This window comes from Excalfactoria chinensis, chromosome 13 (genome assembly GCF_039878825.1).
Source record: "Excalfactoria chinensis isolate bCotChi1 chromosome 13, bCotChi1.hap2, whole genome shotgun sequence".
Lineage (NCBI taxonomy): Eukaryota > Metazoa > Chordata > Aves > Galliformes > Phasianidae > Excalfactoria > Excalfactoria chinensis.
The window spans coordinates 494,516-514,806 of NC_092837.1; the positions used below are offsets into that span (position 1 = coordinate 494,516).

At 50.4% G+C, this 20,291-nt stretch overlaps 1 protein-coding gene across 4 annotated transcripts in view; it reads left to right on the top strand.

Moving 5' to 3' along the window:
- PPP2R2B (protein phosphatase 2 regulatory subunit Bbeta) overlaps positions 1 to 20,291 on the top strand; it is a 75,924-nt gene that overhangs the window by 43,272 nt on the left and 12,361 nt on the right. For 3 of the 4 annotated variants that reach the window (XM_072348438.1, XM_072348437.1, XM_072348439.1), the window contains 3 exons: positions 15,649 to 15,746; positions 16,680 to 16,845; positions 17,466 to 17,578. In XM_072348438.1, the coding sequence (XP_072204539.1) occupies positions 15,649 to 15,746; positions 16,680 to 16,845; positions 17,466 to 17,578 (377 nt within the window). Of the gene's footprint in view, positions 1 to 10,913; positions 11,087 to 15,648; positions 15,747 to 16,679; positions 16,846 to 17,465; positions 17,579 to 20,291 lie in introns of all 4 variants that reach the window. The other variant, XM_072348440.1, reaches the window with a different exon arrangement.

Sequence of the window (20,291 nt, forward strand, 5' to 3'; positions counted from 1 at the left end):
GCCTGGTGGAGCTGGTGCTTTGTCATCTAGCGACAAGCTGCCTCTGTGAAGTTAGCCTGACAGCGTATAATATGATTGGATTCATTAAGTGAGAAGAAGCTCCCTATGGATAATGATAATAGCTCATCTAGATTAAGCTTGTGGGAATGGTTTTTTGGGAAAAATCATGTTCTGACAGAGTGCTGGGAAATACTGTAATTCCGTGAAGTTAATGTTCCATTCAGGTGGCAGATACCCACATGGCATTGGTTCTGGGACATCCTTCACCTTCAGCTGTCCTTGCAGAGCTGCCATAGCTAAGCGTAGGGCGATCCATGGGGCTGTCTGTTGCTGCACAGAATTCTGCCAGGCAGCCCATCCTGGACATTCCCACCTCGAGGAATGGGCTGTGCTTCCCCTGTGCCATTTAAGTATCTCAGCATGGCAGTGTGCAGGAAGGCAGCTTGTTGTAGGTGCTGCACTCAGGGTGGGAATGCAGAGATACTTGGTTAGACTTGGAGTTGTCTTTTGTGTAGTGCTGTTAGCTTTCCAGCCTCCAATGGCTGCCGTGTTTGGTCTGCTTAATTAGAAGATTTTCTCCCTTGTGAGATACGTGCTGGTACAGTTCCTAACCAGGAGTGAAAAATGATAAAGCAGATCAATTCTTTGTCCCAAACAACCACAACCACAACAACAAAACAAAACAAAAAAACTGGGGAAAACAATATTGATATTTACCTTATATCAATATAAGGTTTATGGCTTAGTGGGGTTTCCAAGCAGTTCACTGTGTGTGTTTCTTTTACTTTCCAAAAGCCATTGATTTTTGCAGCACTGCAATTAGAAAACAAGAAGCCTGTAAAATGGTGTTATTTCTGTATTTCAAAATGGAGTTTCAGTCTCCTGCTGCCTTTTTATTGGCTTCCCCCTCTCCAGCCCTGCTGAATGTTGCTTGAGTCAGCATGTTGTAATTTTCCCATGGAGACCCAGGGCTTGCTGGTATCACTTAAACCCAAATGGCACTGCTACAGTTTAGCCATTCTTTGGCTACCCATGTAATAGAAAACACACTCCTTAGCAGTTTGTACTGCAGTTGTATTGACTGGGAGCACTTGACTAATCACTTCCTGTAATTAAATTCTTCACTAGGAGTAAAGTTAATCTTCTCAGAACATGTAAAACCTGACCCGCAGCCCAAGCCGGCAGAAGCACAGTGGTTTATAGGCACTTTTGTCCAAGTGTAAAGGCTCCCTTCCCCAACCAGAAACAATTAGTTTAATTAAATATTCCTGTTCCTGAGCCAAGGATATATAATAATAAACTGTAACCGATACAGCAGATTTCCTCCAAAGATTTGGTGGACTTTCAAGGACACAAGGGATCGTTTTGCCTCTTCCCATTGACCCCAAGTGTAACACAGCTCCATCTGACAGAGCTGCCTTCCCCTCCTGAAGACATACCGGGCAGCTGCTGTGCTCCCCTTGCAGAGCACTGTGTGAACATAGACACACTCACAACTGGTCACAGACCAACCCAAACTATTGTGGGCACAGCCTAGGCTGAGGGGTTGCTGGGGTTGGAAGCTCTGCCGCTGTGTATGGAGCAGGAGATGAGGGCAGGGCTGGGGCTGGCAGCTGAGCCTGCTGCTCAGTGGGTCAGTATTTGCTGGGGCTCTGTTTTGTTGGTACTCTTCTCCTGGGCATTGCACACTGCTGTAGTGTGGGTACAGAATCAGCTGCTTTGGCTCCTTTAAATTCATTTTGGGCTGATGTTCTCTGAACTCTGTGCTGCTCAATAGGTTTGATAGGGAGAAATCAAGGAGACTTTCCCCAAATCTTTTTCTCTGTGTTTGCATAAACACATTAATAACCTAATTGCCCAAATCCTTGCTGACTGGCTGAGGCATTAAGCTTGCTATGGGTGGCTGATTTGAGCCATATGGTTTGGTCCCAGGATTTCTCTGGGTTTTTAGAAGAGGTTTAGAAAACGCCTAGTTGCATCATCTTGAAGCATTGCCATTCCTAGCACAAAGAGTTCTGCATAATTTATTACCCTCAACTCATAGGCTCAACTTCAAAGTATTGCATTCTCACTTGTGATTATTTATGTGCAGCAAAACACAACAACACAAAATGGCATCCAAGTCTTTTCTTCCAATGGAGAAACTCTAGTAGTTCTTCCACAGTCATAAACTTTCTTGTTCCTTCATTAAAAGTCAGAGTAAAAATAACCTTTCAAGGATCCGTTAACATTTGCCCTTCCTGGAAGTTGGACCAATTGAAATGCAGTGCTTACAGCCAGCAGGGTTACCTGGATGGTGACAGGTACTGCCATCAGCTGCTTAATTTGGACAATTCAGATGTGTTTGTCACATCCACTTTTAGTTAGAGTGAGTTTCACATGCCAGTTATCACTCAGCATCTCAGTACAGCAGTATTTCAGCTGTAAGCAATGTCAGGGAGCTTTAGGATATGACAAAGATATTATTTTCTTCCCCCAATTTATTCACTGTACAGCGATGGAAAAATACTACTTACATGTAGACACTCTTTGCTAAAGCAGTCAGCTTTTGCCTTGCGTTCTGCCCAGGAGGTGCTCATCCCCTGGGCTCCTATTTGCTCGTTAGCACTGCTAGAGCTGCCGCGAGGCTGAGGGCTGAGCCCTGTGGCGCTGGATGGACTGTGCAGGCAGTGGAGCACAGGGGTAGTGGAGAGGTCATCCTGCTGTCTGTGCAACAAATATTGCATGAAAAACATCAGAAACATTAGATGAAGCGTGCAAAAATAGTGCCAGCAGTGGGAGGCTATGGATGCCCTGAAAGTGGGGCTTCACCAATCCCGCTTTGCTTGTGAAATTTGCTTTCCCGATTGTCAGGTTCCTCTCGCTGTGATGTCGGGTTACCCACTGACTGGCTCTGCCGCAGCTTACAGCCCATCTTGGAGAGCCATGGGGACTTCTTTCACAGCCCTCATCCCTGCAGTCGGAGTCCAAGTGCCAGTGATGTGTGCCAGGGTGACGTCAGCCACTACGGCAGGCAGGGTCTGAATCAATCTGTGTGCACAGATCATTGAGCATCCCTGTTGTAAAACAAATGGCTGTGGTCAGTTAGTCATGTAAAGAAACATCTCCCAGGCCTCGTGCCATTATTCAAATCCTATATCTGCTTGCAGTTTCCTGAACAGAACATCTGCTAAAATTTGGAGAAATTACAGACCGGAATGGTTGTTGGGAATGTTGTTGACACAGAGTAAGGAGGAAAAGGAGCAATGCATTTGGGTATTTCCCCACAAGGGCTCATCTCAGCCTTTGGATGGCCCTTGTCAGCTCAGCCACCCCACGCTGTGCCCTCAGCTCAGTGCAGCACCCCAGGAGGTGTGGGTGGCAGTGAGGAGCGTGCCTGCTTTGTGGGCAGCGCTGGTGGTGGCCTTGGGCCCTGTGTGCTGTGGCTGGCCCTGGTGTTTCCCTTTCCATCCAAGTGCCTTAGGTCAAGGTGGACTTTTGTTTCCTGCCCCGTCTCCCACATGGAGCTCCCAGGAAGCACTGGCGGTGCCCATGGCAGTGGGAGAGGCCTTCTATCCACTGGGCAACATCTCTGTTCCCATGGCTGAGGCCATGTGGGGGCTCCCACGCAGAGAGATGGTGCTGCAGGGTGGGGGTGCAGGGCAGCAGCAGCAGGGTGAGCTCCAGCTTTCCAAAATGCTTCCCCAGTTTCAGGGATGCTCCCAGCAAGTCAGCTGTTCTCTCTTTCTGTGATTATGGCAGCACTGCTCCCAGGGACCGGCAGGCCAAAGAAAACTCATTAATTACTGCGGCAATTAAGCAGTGGAGGTAATGCTGTGCAGCCCGCGGTGCAGTCAGCGCTTGGTGCAGTGGCTGCAGCTGCCAGGGGCACGAAAGTGGTGGTTTGTGCTGGTGCAGAGCTGGGCTGCAGTGGGCCAGCAGCGTGCACAGGGCTGACAGATCGCTGTGCTGCGGGGCTGAGCCTGCAGAGCTGGGCACAATTCAGGGGTGGGCTGAGATGGGAAGCTGGGCAGCTCTGGGAGGAAATTCTGATGAGAAATTCTGCTTTTAATTTCAAAAGTTTGGATGAAAATGTGGTCATGAAAAAATTTAGTTCCTTCTTCCCACAATTACAGGCTGGGAAATTATTCTTAGTGCTTTTTTGCTGTTGCAAAAAAATAGGAGCTGTGCATTGGAGTAGCCAGACCCACTGCCACAGGCTGTTCACTTGGCACAGCCCGTAATACTGATTTCCTCATTAACTGGCAGAACACAAACACTTCTTGCGGTAGAAAGGTGTGGATTTGCTATGTAATTTTCACCTACATTTATCTATTTCTATTTAAAGTGCTTCTAAGCAGCTCAGCATCATCTGAAGCTGGATGTGCTGCGTTCTGTCCCAGCCTTGCTGCAGGGCGAGCTGTCTGTCTGTCTGTCTGTCTTTTGGTCCTCAGTTCCTGCACGCCGATCCCTTCTGCCCAGGGCCTGGAATTGGTGTCTGCTGCTTTTCTGCCGTGATTAAAAAAAACCCTCAAACTGTGGCAGCCCCAATTTACAGTTCATGTTTGAGAAAGTGGCTCTTATGTCTTGCCAGCCCTCAGCACGTTCCCTTGTTAAATTATGCATATGCTAATGAAGTGTGAAAATCAGCCAAATAACAACTCTGTGTAATAGCTGAATGTCCCCAGAGCATTGTGGCTATTTTTATTATTATTATTATTTTTTGATTCGCGCCCCATTCTGCATCTCGTTTCTGCAGGGTGTTCTTCCAACAGCTGAGGTTAATTTGCGTTTTCACTTTTTCCGCTGCTGAAAGAAGAAACCCAAACACGTGCTCACAATCCTCAGCACATTTTCTGTTCTGGATTTGGTGATCCCCAGGTTTCCATTGCAGTGGGCAGCAGTTTCCCAGTGCAGTCTGTGCAGTCCACACTGCTGTCCCCAGTTTCAGTGGGGTCTGTGGGGCGTGGGGTGCTCCACCACTGCTGGGAGGGGAAGGGGGGGTGGCTGCCTGGAGGGACCTTGGCAGGGCATCATCTGTCAGTGGTACAGCCCCCAACACCAGCAATGGACCTCCCAGCAGAGATCCTTAATGCCCTGTCAGAATCAGTTTAATTTAATCCCATCTGACTAAGAGAGGGTTTTCATTTGATCTAATGAATGTCCGTACTTCCATTTGGAAGCTTCTTACATCCTGGAGTTTATTCCCTAATAATGAGTGAGGTTTGTTTGCCTGCCTGTTGCCACTAAAGATAGACTACAATGAGAGCCAGTGGGAATTTCAGGAGGACGAAATCCATGGAGTGATGATTTATTAAAAATGTAAGCAAAGGGGGCAGGGAGTGAGTTTGGTGACTGGAAGGGCATTGCAGCAGCAGCACCTGGGGCTGTCCCAGACACAGTGGGCATCGCCTGGAGGGCTGCAGAGCAGCTCCGCTGCAGCTGTGCTGAGGGCTCCGTTCTGCCTCTGCACCCTTCCCATGGAGCCCACGTGTCTCAGCAGGAAGGTGCTCAGCTGAGCCCCATAGACTGCTCTGGAGGGTATTTTCTCCTTCAGCTCTTAAACTGTAGCTGTTTGCACGGTCAGCTCACAATAAAGTGAGCAGGCTGCTTTTGTGACAACAGCAAGGCTTTGGCAGGGAGCAGCCAGCAGGTGCCCCTTGGCTGTGTGCTATCAGAGGGCTTTTCAGAGTTCTGTTGTGTATATTTCTTTCAGATGATGACGATGAGCAGCCTGGCAGGAGTTCTGACAGTGGGCATCGTTAAGCTTAAAAATATTAGTTCTCTAATAGTAAACATGAATTCCTATTACCTCAACACCAGAGGTCCTAGAAATAGCATGGCTGTGGCCTCTCCATTTCAGATGCAGACCAAAGTGATTTATTATGCAGGGAAGTAAGCAAGGTTGTATCTTCTGGGCAAACTTGAGATGGTATTTCAGCTGTGTACCAAACCTTTATCAGGAGAAGAGCAGTACAGGCAGACGTGTTTGTTGAAACAGAAACTCCTGATGGGTTTCAAAAAGAAATATTTGTCATGATACAGTTCATAGAACAAGTGGGGCTTGGGGTTGGTTTGTTTGGCGTTGTTTGGTTTGTTTGGTGCCATTTGCTTTTTGCTCTCTGTTATTTACTAGCAAGAATGTGGAAGCAGTGCACCCAGCAGCACTGCTGTGTGCTCTGCCTGGTGCGTGCAGAGCTGGGTGAACTGCTGCAGCTTCATGCTGATGTTGGACACCCTTGATGGGGCTGCTGCCAGCAGTGGGGACCTGTGTGCTTACAGGGGTGCTGAGCATCCTTATGTACAGTAACACAGCACGCACTGTGAACCAACATGAGCAGAAATGCCAAGTTCTAAACATGAATTAATTTATAGTTATAATCTCTGTCTTCAGCTGCTTCACAAATTACTTTTAAACATTTCATTTTAGAGACTTGGAACATCATCTTATGAACTTTATGCCAAGGCGAGAAAACGAAAGTTTAATTAAAATATTGCATGGAAAATGTCCTGAAACCATCTCCTTCAGGGCAGACTTAAAGTGATGGCACAGTGCTCAGCCCTGGAAGGAAGCACTAAAGCAGGCAGACATGGAGCTTTAACCAGAGAGCTGGGGGCTTGACCCAGTATGGGGCTGTTGGGCTTCCCTGGCCATGCCCACTGCTCCCAGAGGGGCCGTGCCCCCGAAAGGCACTGCTGGGCCCTGGGGCAGCCTGTCAGGGGCTGCAGTGCTGCCGGAGCCCAGCAGAGAGAAACCCTTCCTTGGTGCCTCCAGCTCAATACTGCTCCAGATGTTGGATTAAGCCATTTTTAGCTGATTACATTCTAATCCAGGCAACAAATGCCAGCAACTGTCTGTGTGTGGCTTTAATGTGTTTACTTTCTCCTAAGTATAGAACTGGTATATTAGGTGTGTTCTTTCCAATGCAGTGCTCTCTGGTCTGTGGTTTTCACACAGTGTTCCTCTGGGGCAGAGGGATGCCAGGGGGACTCAGCCACCCATTGGGCACACTGTGCTGGCTTTCCCATTCCCCATGGGTTAGGACCCCTGTGCTGTCCCTGCAGCCTCACAGCCAAGTGGGCATTTGCCATTCCTCACCTCCCTGTCCCAGCCAACATCATTGCCTTGCCTAAACCCCCTGGCAGGAGGAAATCTGTGCAAGTTGCTGCAAGTTGTGCTCTCTGCATTCACCCTGACTGCTTGTTCCTTGTGCATCAAATGGGACTAATGGTAGAAGAACAGACAGTGACATCAATGCAAAATGTGACAAATACCACTCTTAAGCTGAAAACAGCTGCTGGCTACGAGAGGAAAGCTCGCAGCTTCCAAATTTTACTCACTTAGCTGACATTTGGGTACTTCTAATTACAGTTTTTAAAAAAATCAATGGTTTTACTGATAAGTTGACAGATGGCTTCAGCGAGGTGACCAGAAAGGCAGAATGTGCAGCATGCTGAGCGCTTGGCAGAGCATCGGTGCTGCTGTCAGCGCTCCCACCCTTCTGCTGCTACGGCAGCCTGACAGTGCTGTGCGTGTATCGGGGTTTCCTTGTCCTGCAAGGCACTGCCTGGAGAATATGTGTGTAATGATGATCGGAGCTGGTTGCTGTAGTCATCAGCACAAAGTTGTCTCTGCTAGAAAAGCAATCTTTGTATTCCTGCTGAATGTAAAGATATTTTATCTACAAAGAGCAGGTAATATCTGGGAGTTTATGTCTTCTGTACCAGCTGTAGCAGACTGCAGCAATGTGGTGTCACTGGGAGTGAGGGGGTTTCAGGAGGTGTTTGGAAACCAGACCCCTTCCTTATCCGCTTCCTGCTGTGTGCCATCAACCAGAGGTGCCCTGGGGTTTGATGCCCCATCCAACAGTGTCACCGTGGAGATGGAGCTGTCCATGAGGCTTAGAAAGATGGTTCTTGGAGTTCCTTGGAGCTTTTAAAGGTGTTAAATTGAGAAGGAAGGGGGACTTGATCAATGCTAAGGTGCTTTCTACATCTGATTTATTTTAAGATCACCCTTTTGCAGACAGACATGGTTTTCCTATTAATATTCTGAAGGGTTTTTGGTCAGAGTTCCCTGGTGTCCCAGCAAAGAGGTGGCAGTGTGAGCTCTGCAGCTGGGGTGCAGCAGAGGAGCCTGGAGGGCTAAGTGTGTTGGGAAGCTGTGCAGTCTGTTCTGGTGTGGGCAGTGCGGGCACCCTGAGCCCTGTGTGCCGTGAGCCGGGGCACTGCAGTGCTCAGTGCTTCCCTGAGATTGGCTCCTTCTGAGCTCTCATTTTAAGCAGTTACAGCGCATTAAGCCTTGTGAGGACAGTGGGAGAGAAGTAAGTTCACATTCTTTAATGTAGGCACTGTGGTGGGCGAAGCTGCAGAGCCACACTGGAGGAGCTGCCAGATGGAAATGTCTTCAGTCTGGGTCTGCAGCACTAAATTATTCTGCGCTGTAACAAGGGCAGAGAATTTTGAATGTGATGGTATTTTTAGCATTTAAATCTAGGAGCTTTATTCCATTTCGGGAAAGATTCGCAGCTGCTGCTATCTGGGCAGCACTGCACCGTGCTGTAGGGAAATGGTCCCCATCTTGCTGTGTGCTGCACCCAGCCCCGCTGCAGCCAAGCCGTGCTGTGGGGAGGGGCTGCACTCCTCCCCGGGGTCTGGAGGTGCAGTCCTGCAGGCTGAGGGCTCAGGCAGGTGCTGTGCTTCAGGCACTGTGCTTCACTGTGTTGGTGTGTAATCATGTTTTGGTTGTGCTGATGATATGAGATTCTTACTGGGCTTAATGCAGTGGAATTGATTTCTGTTTGCCAGGCTATCATTCCCCTCAGTGGGGAAAAATCAATGCAGATCAATGTGATTTTGCATGCCATTAGATCCATATTGAACCTCTGCTGTCCCACTCCCTTCCATGCCCTCACCATGTGGCACCGCAGTTTGCTGGAGGACAGTTTGCCCAGTGCAACCCCAGTGACCCACAGCCAAACTCTGCTGAGTTCATGTGGAGTGGAGAAGCTCATCCCTGTGTGCCCACCATGTGGCCTTGCCTAAGTGTTGCTTTTAATTCCATCTTTTTTGAAGAGGTCTCAGTGCCTTTCTTGTTTGGTTTTTCCAAAGGCAGGGAAGAAAGCTGCAGAGGAATTGTAGTGGGGTATTTGGGTCTGCGGAAGAGCCTTTCTTTGTGACTCTCAGGCTGTGCTGGAGTTGTCTCGTGGGAGCCTTTCCCAGTTCCATCACTGGGAGAGGTGAACAGGATCTGTGCAGCCTTGAAGTGCATGAACTGGCCAAACCTATGCCACAATTTCCATACACAAAGTCCTTGTCACACGTGGGTCACAGAGGCAATGCTCCCAGAAACGCTCTCCATTTGTCAGCTGGTCACACCTGGGAAGCCACATGTGCTTGGGGCTGAGTGCTGTTTGTTTTGAGTGGGTCAATTTGTTTTCTTTTGTCAACACCAACTTATAAAACAGAAAGAAGGACGGAGCTCCTGTTTAAAAAGCTGTGCAGTGTCCAAGCCTTTGCAATGGTGTTTTTGCAACACTACTTCAAAACTCCAAATCTTTATTTAAGGCTTTGATGTGCGGCACAAAGTTGTCATTGCTGACATTGGGTGAATTGCAGGTAATGGGAAGTCCTCACAGTCTCCCTCCTTGCTGAGAAGCAGATGAAAAGGATAACTGAAAGAATCGCTTTTAAGCAGAGAAAGCAGTGATCCTCACAACTTTCTGAGTGAGATGAGACCCACAGGTCCCCATGGGGCTCAGGGCTGGGAATCCTCCCTGGGAGCAGAGGCCAGTATCTACACTGCTTTATCCAGAGGAATCCCAGGGGCTGTGCCCTCAAAGCCCTCTCTGAGCTCCAGGGTTGTGCTGTGCCATGGAGCAGTTGGGTGCAGAGTTGATGCTCTGTCCCTGCTGTCAGCCTGCGGCCAAGTTCTGTGCTTCCCTCCCTGCACTCTTCAGTTTTTCATTACCTCTCTGTGCTCTCCGCATCCCATAGTGATGTCAGGTAAATGTACTCCTGCAGATGCAGGACCTGCAGCATCCCCATCCCTTCTGTAGGTCCTGCTCTGTCCTTGCAGTGCTGGGGGACTGCCTTGTGGTGGCAGATGTGCTGAAGGTGAGTTTCTATCACATGCTTACAAGTGTCAAACTGGATTTGACAACTCATAATGTGGGATTTGAACGATCTAAATCCTTATTCGTTTGGCAGCCTGGTTTGCTGTTATTTATGGTGCTTCCCAGTGTGCTGTCATTTGCAGACTTGGAGGCTTTGTGTGTGGTGCCACTGGCCAAGTGATTCTAGGCAACAACAGAACATGGGGGGTGTCAGTGCCCCACTGGGTCAGGAATCCCCCCCAAAACTCTGCTTTGTCCCAGCGCAGTGGGAGCACCTGTTTGTCACTCACTTTCGGAAAGGGGTGATCTGGGGTTGTTTTATGTGAGGATGTCTCAGTTGTAGTTGAGGCAGTGTGTGAGGAGTGCTCCCAGTGCTCGCCTTCGGTAGTCAGCAGTGGGATGTGGGGTGGGCACATTTGTCTCCCCCCACATGGGGAGGAGGACCTGGGGATGCTGTTGGCTGCCATGCACTGCCTGGGGCTGAGCAGCATCGGGACACAGGGACACATGGGATCTGCATCACCTGTGTGGGGCAGAGGAGCTGTATGAGGTGTGGAGCTGTAGAGAACCCGTGCGTGGTGACGTGGAGATGTCAGCTGTGGGTCTTGCTGGGTTGGAAACAACTGACTGCAGCTGCGTGCCTGACTCATCTGTGGATTACAGACACAAGCTCTGCTATTCAGTCTTCCACTGTAGCCAATTTATCATAATGATGCTTACAGTAATGCTCTTGCTGCCTCCAAAGCATTTTCTCTGCAGATCACAGAGAACAAAGGTTTACAAAAATACGTGTGTGTATGCTGTTGTCCTGCCATGCAGATGGAGAGAAGCAGAGTGCAGGAGAGCTGTGTGGCTGTCAGGCTGCAGGATGAAGAGGATTGGAGGGAAAATACCTTTGTGTGCTGACTTTGTTTGGAACTGATGGGGTCTGAGCAATGGAGCTGCACATCCCCACCAGCACTGCCTGCCCAGCTACAGCCGTGGGACAGACTGTAAGTGTTGGGAGCACACTGAGGATGTGTTTGTAATGAAGTACTGCAAAGATTTGATCATCCAGTAAAGGTACTTCAGCTGGAGAGGGTGTTCCTACCTTGCAGATTTTCTGAGCTTTGAGTCTTACCCTGGTTTGCTGTGCTGGGACAGCCATGCGGTGCTGCAACCCATTGCATCCATGCTGCTGTGCGGGTGGGCTTTGCATGCATGATGTACAAAGCTCTGCCCCATTGCACCTTTGGAGACACGGTTCTGCCGTTTGGAACAGAGAGACTCTGGGAGGAGGTGTTTACAGTGAGGTGGGGATGTGGGCTGTCCCACTGCGGGGTTATGGGGGTGTCTGAGAGCACAGATGGGATATGTGGGTTCCGCACACCCAGGGAGGGGAGGGGCTGCTGGGGATCCAGCCCTGGGTGCCAAGGGCAACCCCTGGTTTTGTCATCCATGTTTAATGACCACTCGTTGCCCCTTTGGGGAATGCACCTTCCTCCCACAGCAGGAGAGGGGAAGGGGCACCTTGCCATTCAGCAGCACGTGTGCGTACCAGGGTGTGAGTATTAGAAATTTTCTGTTTTCCTGATATTTTAACCACATCGCTATGGTGAAAATCAAATCCAGCCCTCGATATTTTTAGCATGAAAGCGTGAAGGAACATTAATGCTCACAGAAGGGAGAGCTACAGGCTGGTGCTGCTTGGAGGGGAGGGTCTCCATGGAAACAGTTTTCTTTAAATTCTCCATGTTCGGGGCACTGAGCGTGTGGGAGGCAATGAAGGAAATGGAAACACCCAAAAAAATGAGAAGCGTTTTTCCTTCTTACTGTCACAAAACTACTATAGGAACCTTAGGAGAAATGGACTTCAATTATTGATAGTTTCAATGCACATACACAGGAATTTTAATGAGTAATTGCCAGTCTGCTCTGAGCACAGGGTGGGACCTGCGGGCAGCAGCCTGCAGCCATCCTGAGGGTGTTGGGGCAGAGCCCAGGCCTGGCCTAAGGGTGCCCAAGTGAGGTGCCACTGCTGGGGGAGGTGCTGGGCATGAGCAGTGTTTCAGCTGCCCTTTGCCCACCTCTGGGCAGCTTCAGGTAGTTTGTGCAGGACAGTGTGTGGTGGGGGAAAAACCACTCACATCCCCGGATCACACCGCTCTGCTGAGGAGGGGGGAGGCTGAAGGTTTGGGATCCGGCAGTGCTGTGAGCAGCCGCTGTCTGGAGGATGTCTCAGTGCAGCAGGGAAAGTTATTGTGGTGCACTGACAAATGGAGTGACCTAAAACCAGAGCTGGTGATGGAAAGGGTTTTACAAGGAAAGAATGCCTCCTGATGTGAGCTGCAGCTCTGTGCTGCATCGTGTGACCTCTGCCATCACTGTGCTGCTGCAGCAGTGTCTGCTCAGCCCTGTCCCTGTGCTCTCCAGGTGCCATCTCTGCTGACGTGGGGTTGGCAGAGGGGTCTTGGTGACATTCACCCCCTTGGAGGTCACAGGCACTGTGTTGTGCACTGCTGGAGTCAGGGCCTTTTCCTGCTCTGTGCTCCATACCCAGTGCTGCTCCCTGCCCACAGCACTGCACTGCTCTGGTCTGTGGCTGCCGTTGCCCTCCCAATAAACAAGGCATTTAGCAGCAGCGTGTGGTTGGAAAGCAGCCTTAGAATGATGAACTGTTGCCTGTACTGTGCTAGAAAGCAGTATAAGAGTTAGAAAACGTTGCCTGAACTTTGCTGGAAAGTAGCATTTGAGTTGCAAATGTTGCCTGAGCTGTTGTGTCCGGTGCACTGACAACTGGAAAATGGAAATTAAAACCAGGGCTTGGATGAGGGCTTAACCTGGCACTGCTGAACCCCATCTGGTTCCAAACACAAAGTCTGTCAGTGTCTGAGTGTGTTTCATTTTTTGCTGTGATGTGTATCTGCTGCCAGGGATGTAGCACCTCTTTTGGAGTGATTTTTCAGGGACATGTATTTTCTTATGTTTCTTGGACCCGGGGTCCTTTCTTTGGAAGTGAAGATCAGTTTCTGGTTCTACAGGAACTTCACGTTCTGTCTCAGGCCCATCAGATGTGTAGCAGCACAGTGAGGTGTGCCCCATGCAGGCATTCACTGTCAGCCCCTGGCAGGGAGGTACCAACAGCTGTCCTGGCCTGCAGGAGGCATCCGCTGAGCGAGGGATCAGATGGAAGGGCACTGTGCTGGTGGATGTTTTGCTCACCAAACTGCTGCTGATTTCATTTTGGAGGCCCTTGCTGCAGCACAGTTACTTTGCAAAACTTTCTCTCATGCAGAAATCTTTGTGTTTCCTTGCAGTTCTGCTTTCAGCCCAGCAGATCTGAGGCTGGAATGAGTGGTGGGGCAAAGTACTTCCCAGTGCTGGTTAACAGCAGTGTCAGAACCGAATCCTGATGGGTACAGCTGTGGGGCAGCCTGGGCTTTTAGCACAGGGAAGGCTCTGTGTACCCCTCAGTAACACCCATGGCCAGCAGCGCACTGTCAGCCTGTGCAGCTGGCGGGTCTGCAGTGGACACAGGGCTCTGCCTGAACCCAGCAGGGGCAGTGGGTGTTGGGTCCTGGGGGGGAATGCAGGCTGTGCCACCCACATGTGGGCTCTCACTCCCACCTTTTGCTTTTCTTTTCATAGCTCCATGGGAATGAAAACAGCCAGGAAGGCTTCCCATCCCCATCTTCTCAGTAGCAAAATGGGACTGATGTTTAAGCAATAATTCAAATCCAGTCAAGCAGGAAATAACAGGTGTGTCTGAAGGAGCTCAGGATCTGTTTGGTAGCTTAAAACGAACCCCCAAAAGACTGAAATTCCAAACAAGTGTTATCAGTGCCCAGCGATGCAGCCAGCACCAGTGCACTTAGCCTGGCTCAGCACCAGTCTGGCCCTTCTGCCTCACTTTTCAGCACTTCTATTAATGTTAGCAAGAGATTGTTAAAACCTTCCTGATAGATTCTGCTGCCCACACATGCGGGCTGACACCAAAGGACTCCATGCAGAGGACAAAGTGCTTTGCCGTGCAGTGTTCCACGCAGCGCCTCAGCCCCCATCACAATCCTGGTCCCGTTCGTTCACCACTGGTCCCTGGGGTTTGTCTCTGCAGTGCCATCTCCATCTGCAGGGAAATGGGCTCCTGTTCACAGACACCAAACGTTGTACATGAATTACAACAAACTTTGGAATGCATTCACATGTCATTACAAATTTGCTTAATGCTGGAGAGATGGGGTAATGTGGGGAAGAGGAGCACGTGTTAATGGCAGCAGCATGGAGTTCATTACTCACCTGCCTGCTGCCATCTGGATTCTCTGAGCTTGGCGGTTGTGGGGGCTCTGTGCACATCAGCAGGCTGTGAATGGATCCAGGAAGCCAGTGAGCACTCAAAGCTTTCACTCACTCTGGTGAGCTTATAAAGGTCCCAATGACTGTGGTTAGTCTGGAGTGGCAGCAGGCAGCTGAGGGCTGTGGTTGCAGCTGGGGCTGATGCACAGAGTGGATCTACCATCCCAGGAGCAACAGATGTGGGGCAGAGCCATCCCTGCTCATTGGTTCCATTTAGGAAAGCACAGACATTGAAAGGACTTCAGGGCATAAAGCCAGGAGGAACTTTGCTTGCTGCTTGGCAGAAATAATAGTGAGTGTGTGTCACTAATGGTGATGGCAGGGTCTGCTCTGCACTGAGCAGCGTGCTCTGGATGAGGCCGTGGCCAGTCTGCTGTAGTGGCCTTCCAGTGGGTGTTCCAGAGGGATGCAAATGACAGAGGGAGAAGGGGTGATCCAGACTGTATATTTCAGGTATTCCTTCCACTGCCCCATAGTACAGACAATGAGGGGCCATTCTGGTGCTCACAGTACTGGTGGCCTGGGCGCACTGCTGCCAGCACATGGGGTCTGTGAGCTTCTGCAGGCATAGGAATTACAGCTGTGGCTACACAGCCCCATAGGTGTGAGAAATGAGAGAGAACGGAGACGCAGATTCTGCCAGCCCTCACTGCAGGAATGGGCGGGCGTTGCAATAACTAAGTTGCATTTCATTGCAAAATCGATCTCGCACCAAGCACTGGGGCTGCATCTACCCTTCCCTGTCCCCTGCTCTACTTGCTGGGTGCTGTTCTTGGAGGCAGCTGGTGACACCAGTCGGGCAGTAATTGTCACGGAATTAACCTCTGACATTCTTTTAAAAATAGCCCCAATAAATCCAATCATTAGCAGCTCTCCTGCTTTGCCTCAAGGGTAAGCGCCACAGATTAAAGTCTTTACATGCTGGAGATCCACGAGTGCTTTCCTGCCAGTCCCCAGCCATGGTGGGAGCATCCCTATGCCCCACAGCCTGCAGCAGGGAGGGGCACCCTGAGGCTGTGGGGCACGGAGCTCCCAGCAGCAGTGCTCCAAAATGCTGCAGCTGTCATTATGTACAATAGAAAAGCTGAGATGTATGGAAATGTCACAGGGAGAGAAAGTGCTGACAGCGTGTGCTGCCTGAGCTGCGTGGGAATGGTGCATTTAGATGCCTGTGAAAGCCACTCTGCAGTTACTTAAATTGTCTTTGTCTTCTTCGTTTCAGCTGACATTATCTCTACAGTAGAATTCAACCACACCGGAGAATTGCTGGCAACAGGGGACAAGGGGGGTCGGGTTGTCATATTTCAGCGTGAGCAGGAGGTAAGTACGAAATGCTATTTTATCCTTGTAAAGCAGTGTCCTGTTGTTTCCTAATCTGTGCCTGTCACTCTTAACCTCAGTTCTCTCCTAGCAGACTGAGAATTGGAAAGAGGCAATTAGCAGTGGCAAGACCAGGTGTCACACTGTAGAATGCCCTTAAAAACACCTACAGCCACATAGCAGCTCCCTATAGCCCAGCAGGGGCACAGCTGGCTGCCATCCTTTGGCTGTACTGTCCCACCCCCATAGCCCCCCTGGGTCCAGGCTTGGGGCACTATGCCCTCAGCTTGGAGCTGCACAGCCTTGCTGGGAGCAGAGCTCCTCTGGGGGGTTCCTGAAAGGGAGGCACTGCATGAGGCCACCAACAGTGCCATGGGACACCAATGGGTTACATTTCACCCAGTGTTAAAACCTGCACGCTATTTCTGTGTATGCTGGGGGAAACTTCCACCTCCCTGAAACCACATGGGATGTGATCTGTCTGCCTCCTGTTTGACACATCCCTCTGCTCCAGGGGACCAACATCAGTGCATGCAGGAAGCGACCTGCAGCACAGATCCACTGAATTCCCCCAGCCCCACTCAGAGCCCCACACTGCACAGCTCTGTGGGATTTGGAGAAGTGCAGCCCCTGGAAGACGGGCACTGAGCCTGTCTGGGCAATGATGGTTCTCAGATGTTGTCTTCTTTCCCAGCAGCGCAGTTCCCACTCTCTGTGCCCACTGGATGGGTTCTCCCTGTGGTGTTGCTGTCTGTGCCACAGGACTCTGCTGTGGTCCTGACCTGTCCTATGGGGGCTGTGCTGGCAGCACAGGCAGGGCTCAGCTCTCAGCCCCAGGGCAGTGCTGGTCAGGTCTGCAGTGAACCTGAGGGCGAAGGAGTCAGTGGAAATGTTCTCTCCATGTCTTACACTTCTTTCTGTCCCCCTCCTCAGAGCAAGAACCAGCCCCATCGCAGGGGTGAGTACAATGTGTACAGCACTTTCCAGAGCCACGAGCCAGAGTTCGATTACCTGAAGAGTTTGGAGATCGAGGAGAAGATCAATAAGATCCGATGGCTCCCGCAGCAGAACGCCGCCTATTTCCTACTGTCCACCAACGGTAGGTGCGGCCGCGGGCAGGAGGGGCTCCACTGCACTTTGTTCTGCTGACAGCTCTTGTTGGGTATTTTTTGAGTGCTCTCTGGGGGAAGTGTGTTGTTTCAGTTTTTTTAAAGCCATGGCTGCTGTGTTTCAATGTGCAGCTGCACTCAGCACTTCCGTGTTATGCTCAGATAAATGTCGAGAGGATCCAGGAATATTATTTGGGATGAATGGGGCCCTAAGATGGATGTGACTTAATTACTTCAGGGAACAAGGAGGGTTCTAATTATCTCCCGTAACCAACTAACTTTGTGTTACAGAATTGACTCTATTGATCACTGTAATAAAATACGAAGACTTACAAAACTCGTCTGGGGGAGAATCACTGAAATGCAAGGAAGATTAATCATAGAGCTCAATAATCTGTTAATTGAGTTTTTAAATAATTTTTTGACTGACAGGGATATTGTCTCTATGCTTAGGACAATGGTGTTTCTATTGTAGTGAGTCGTCAAAGCGATGCTTTGTAACATATTCCCACGTTGCACTGTTTCTTTCCGTTCTCACATGGCACAGAGATCCACCCTGAAGGAGGGTGGGTTCATTGCAGCGGCCGGGCATAACTCTGTTCTCTCACAGATAAAACTGTGAAGCTATGGAAGGTCAGTGAGCGCGACAAGAGGCCGGAGGGGTACAACCTGAAGGATGAGGATGGCCGCCTCCGAGACCCCTCCATGATCACCTCGTTGCGGGTGAGCAGCTGGTGTGGTGCATTCCTTCTGGGGGTGGGATTCAGACAGCACTGGGTGCTGGTGGGGGCTGTGTGTCCTAGGGACGGTGCTGCATGCTCTTGGGGGCACGGGGGGTGCTGCTCTGCTGGGGGTACAGACACACTGTGAGCAACGACCCCGCAGCAGTGCCCAGTGCTGCTGTCCTGCTGGGATGGAGCTGCAGGGTCGCCTCCTTTGCACTATTGACAGCACAGCAGCAGCTTCTGCAGCAGCAGTTCCCTCTCTGTGAGCCTTCCTGCCCACCTGTGGATTACAGCAGGCCTCCCAAGTCAAGTGTAGGCACCTGAGGCTATGTGTGCCATTTACTGCAAGGGAGATGTATGCACACACCCTTTAAAGCAGTCACCCTCTGCCAGAAGTGCTGCCAGAAGGTGCAGCTGACCCCACTCCTCCTCAGGAGATCCCTGGAGCTGTTTCTGAACTTTATTTGTACACAGAGATCTGGCCTGGGCAGTGTGGGGCCCTGGGGAGGGGGTGGGGGGGGCTGCACCATGGCGCCATATTCCTGTGCCTGAATTCAGAGCAGAGACTAAAGGCTTCCCTTCATCTGCAGGCCTGGAAGCTCTAGATGAACAGTAATGTCATGGTGGCATTAATCAGACTGTGATTTATTAACCTCCTGTCAGAATTTGCATTCTAAGTACTTGAATTTTGTATGTATGGGTATAACACTGTTGGTGTGATTGCCCTTGGCTCATTTCATAGCTTCAGGCTTAATTGCCAGTTGAGCCTTCCAGAACCTCAGGCCCCAGTCAGTTCTCACCTCTGCTCCAGGTGCTCCTGGGGCCAGCAGGCGTTTCCCTCACTGAACAAGAGGCATTTCATTTCATATGTATCTGCACCTACTGCCGCATTTCAGGCAGCATTTGCAGCCCACAGGAGAGGCCTTCCTGGGGTTCACGTGTTGGTGCTGTAGGAGCTGTGGTTACTGACTCTGAGTGGGATGTGGGTGGGTTTTTAAAGGATGATACCGTTCGGGAGTGTAACTGCTGTTATGTAACTTGAGCTCAGGGTAAAAGAGATGCCAGTTTTAGTTTCCAGTACAAACTGCTCAAAAAGTGCCAACATCAGTGTCACATCTGCTGGGTTTCCTTCCCAGCCTGTGCTGCTGTGTCCGCACAGCCAGCTGTTGGCGTTGGCTGCCAGAGGTTGGCGGCGTTCTGGTGTTGGGATTGGCAGCTGCTGGGCTGCAGTGGGCTCAGGCCAACTTGGGCATTTGTTGCAGACATTCAGCCTGAAGTCGCAGCTTCAGTCACAGCGTGGTGCTTGTTGGCTGCACAGGTTTGCTTCTTTGGCTTCTTTTAACCATGGTGCATCCATTCACAGTTCCATCCTCAGCCACAGAGAAGCAGAAAAGATTTTAAATCACCTTGCTGGAATCACCTCTTCCTATTCATTGCAGTGGTTTGGATTTACTGGATGAGCATTGTTCTCTGAGGAGTTTCTAACCCATGTAATGCAGAAGAACTGTTTCCCTCTGTTCAGACCACAGAGGCCTTTGTTGTCCTTGGGAGATCTTTGTGCACCAGGGTAGGCCCTGGCCCAGCAGCTGTGCAGGAGCCTCTGCACCACATTGCAGGGCTCTCTGGGTGCCTCCCTGCACCACTGTACAGCAGGGGAGGTCTGCAGGAATCGTTAACACAAATAACAGCCAGGGCTGAAATCTCTTTAAATAAGGGATGTGTTGTCTTAAATCCCCGCACAGCACAAGGCAGGGCCAAGAGGGGCATGGCTATTGCTGTTGTCACTATGCTGTTTGTGATTAATGTGCTATTTTCACTCAGTTCCAACAGCATCCATTATAAATTGTTTTATATCTCCTATTTTGCCAAAAAATTCATATTTTTTTGGCTTCTGGGTACAGTTTAATGGTGAGTTTGTTCTTTACTTCTCCTGTATCAAACGTATCCTCACTCACACACAGAATCACAGAATCACAGAATTGTAGGGGTTGGAAGGGACCTCTAGAGATCATCGAGTCCAACCCCCCTGCCAAAGCAGGCTCCCTACACCACGTCGCACATGTAGGCGTCCAGGCGGGTCTTGAATATCTCCAGAGAAGGAGACTCCACCACCTCCCTGGGCAGCCTGTTCCAGTGCTCCGTCACCCTCACTGTAAAGAAGTTCTTGCGCACATTCATGCGGAACTTCCTATGCTGAAGTTTCAGCCCATTGCCCCTAGTCCTGTCCCCACGCACTACTGAAACAGACCAGCCTCGCCACTATAGCTCCCACACCCCAGGTATTTATAAACCTGGATCAAGTCCCCTCTCAGCCTTCTTTTCTCAAGGCTAAACAGACCCAGTTCCCTAAGTCTCTCCTCATAGGGGAGATGGTCCAGGCCCTTCACCATCTTTGTGGCCCTCCGCTGGACTCTTTCCAAGAGATCCCTGTCTTTTTTGTACTGGGGAGCCCAGAACTGGACACAGTATTCCAGATGAGGCCTCACCAGGGCAGAGTAGAGGGGGAGGATCACCTCCCTTGACCTGCTGGCTACGCTCTTTTTAATGCACCCCAGTATGCCATTGGCCTTTTTGGCTACAAGGGCACACTGCTGGCTCATGGCCAACCTGTCGTCCACCAGGACGCCCAGGTCCCTCTCAGCAGAGCTCCTCTCCAGCAGGTCTTCCCCCAACCTGTACTGGTGTATGCAATTATTTCTACCTAGGTGCAA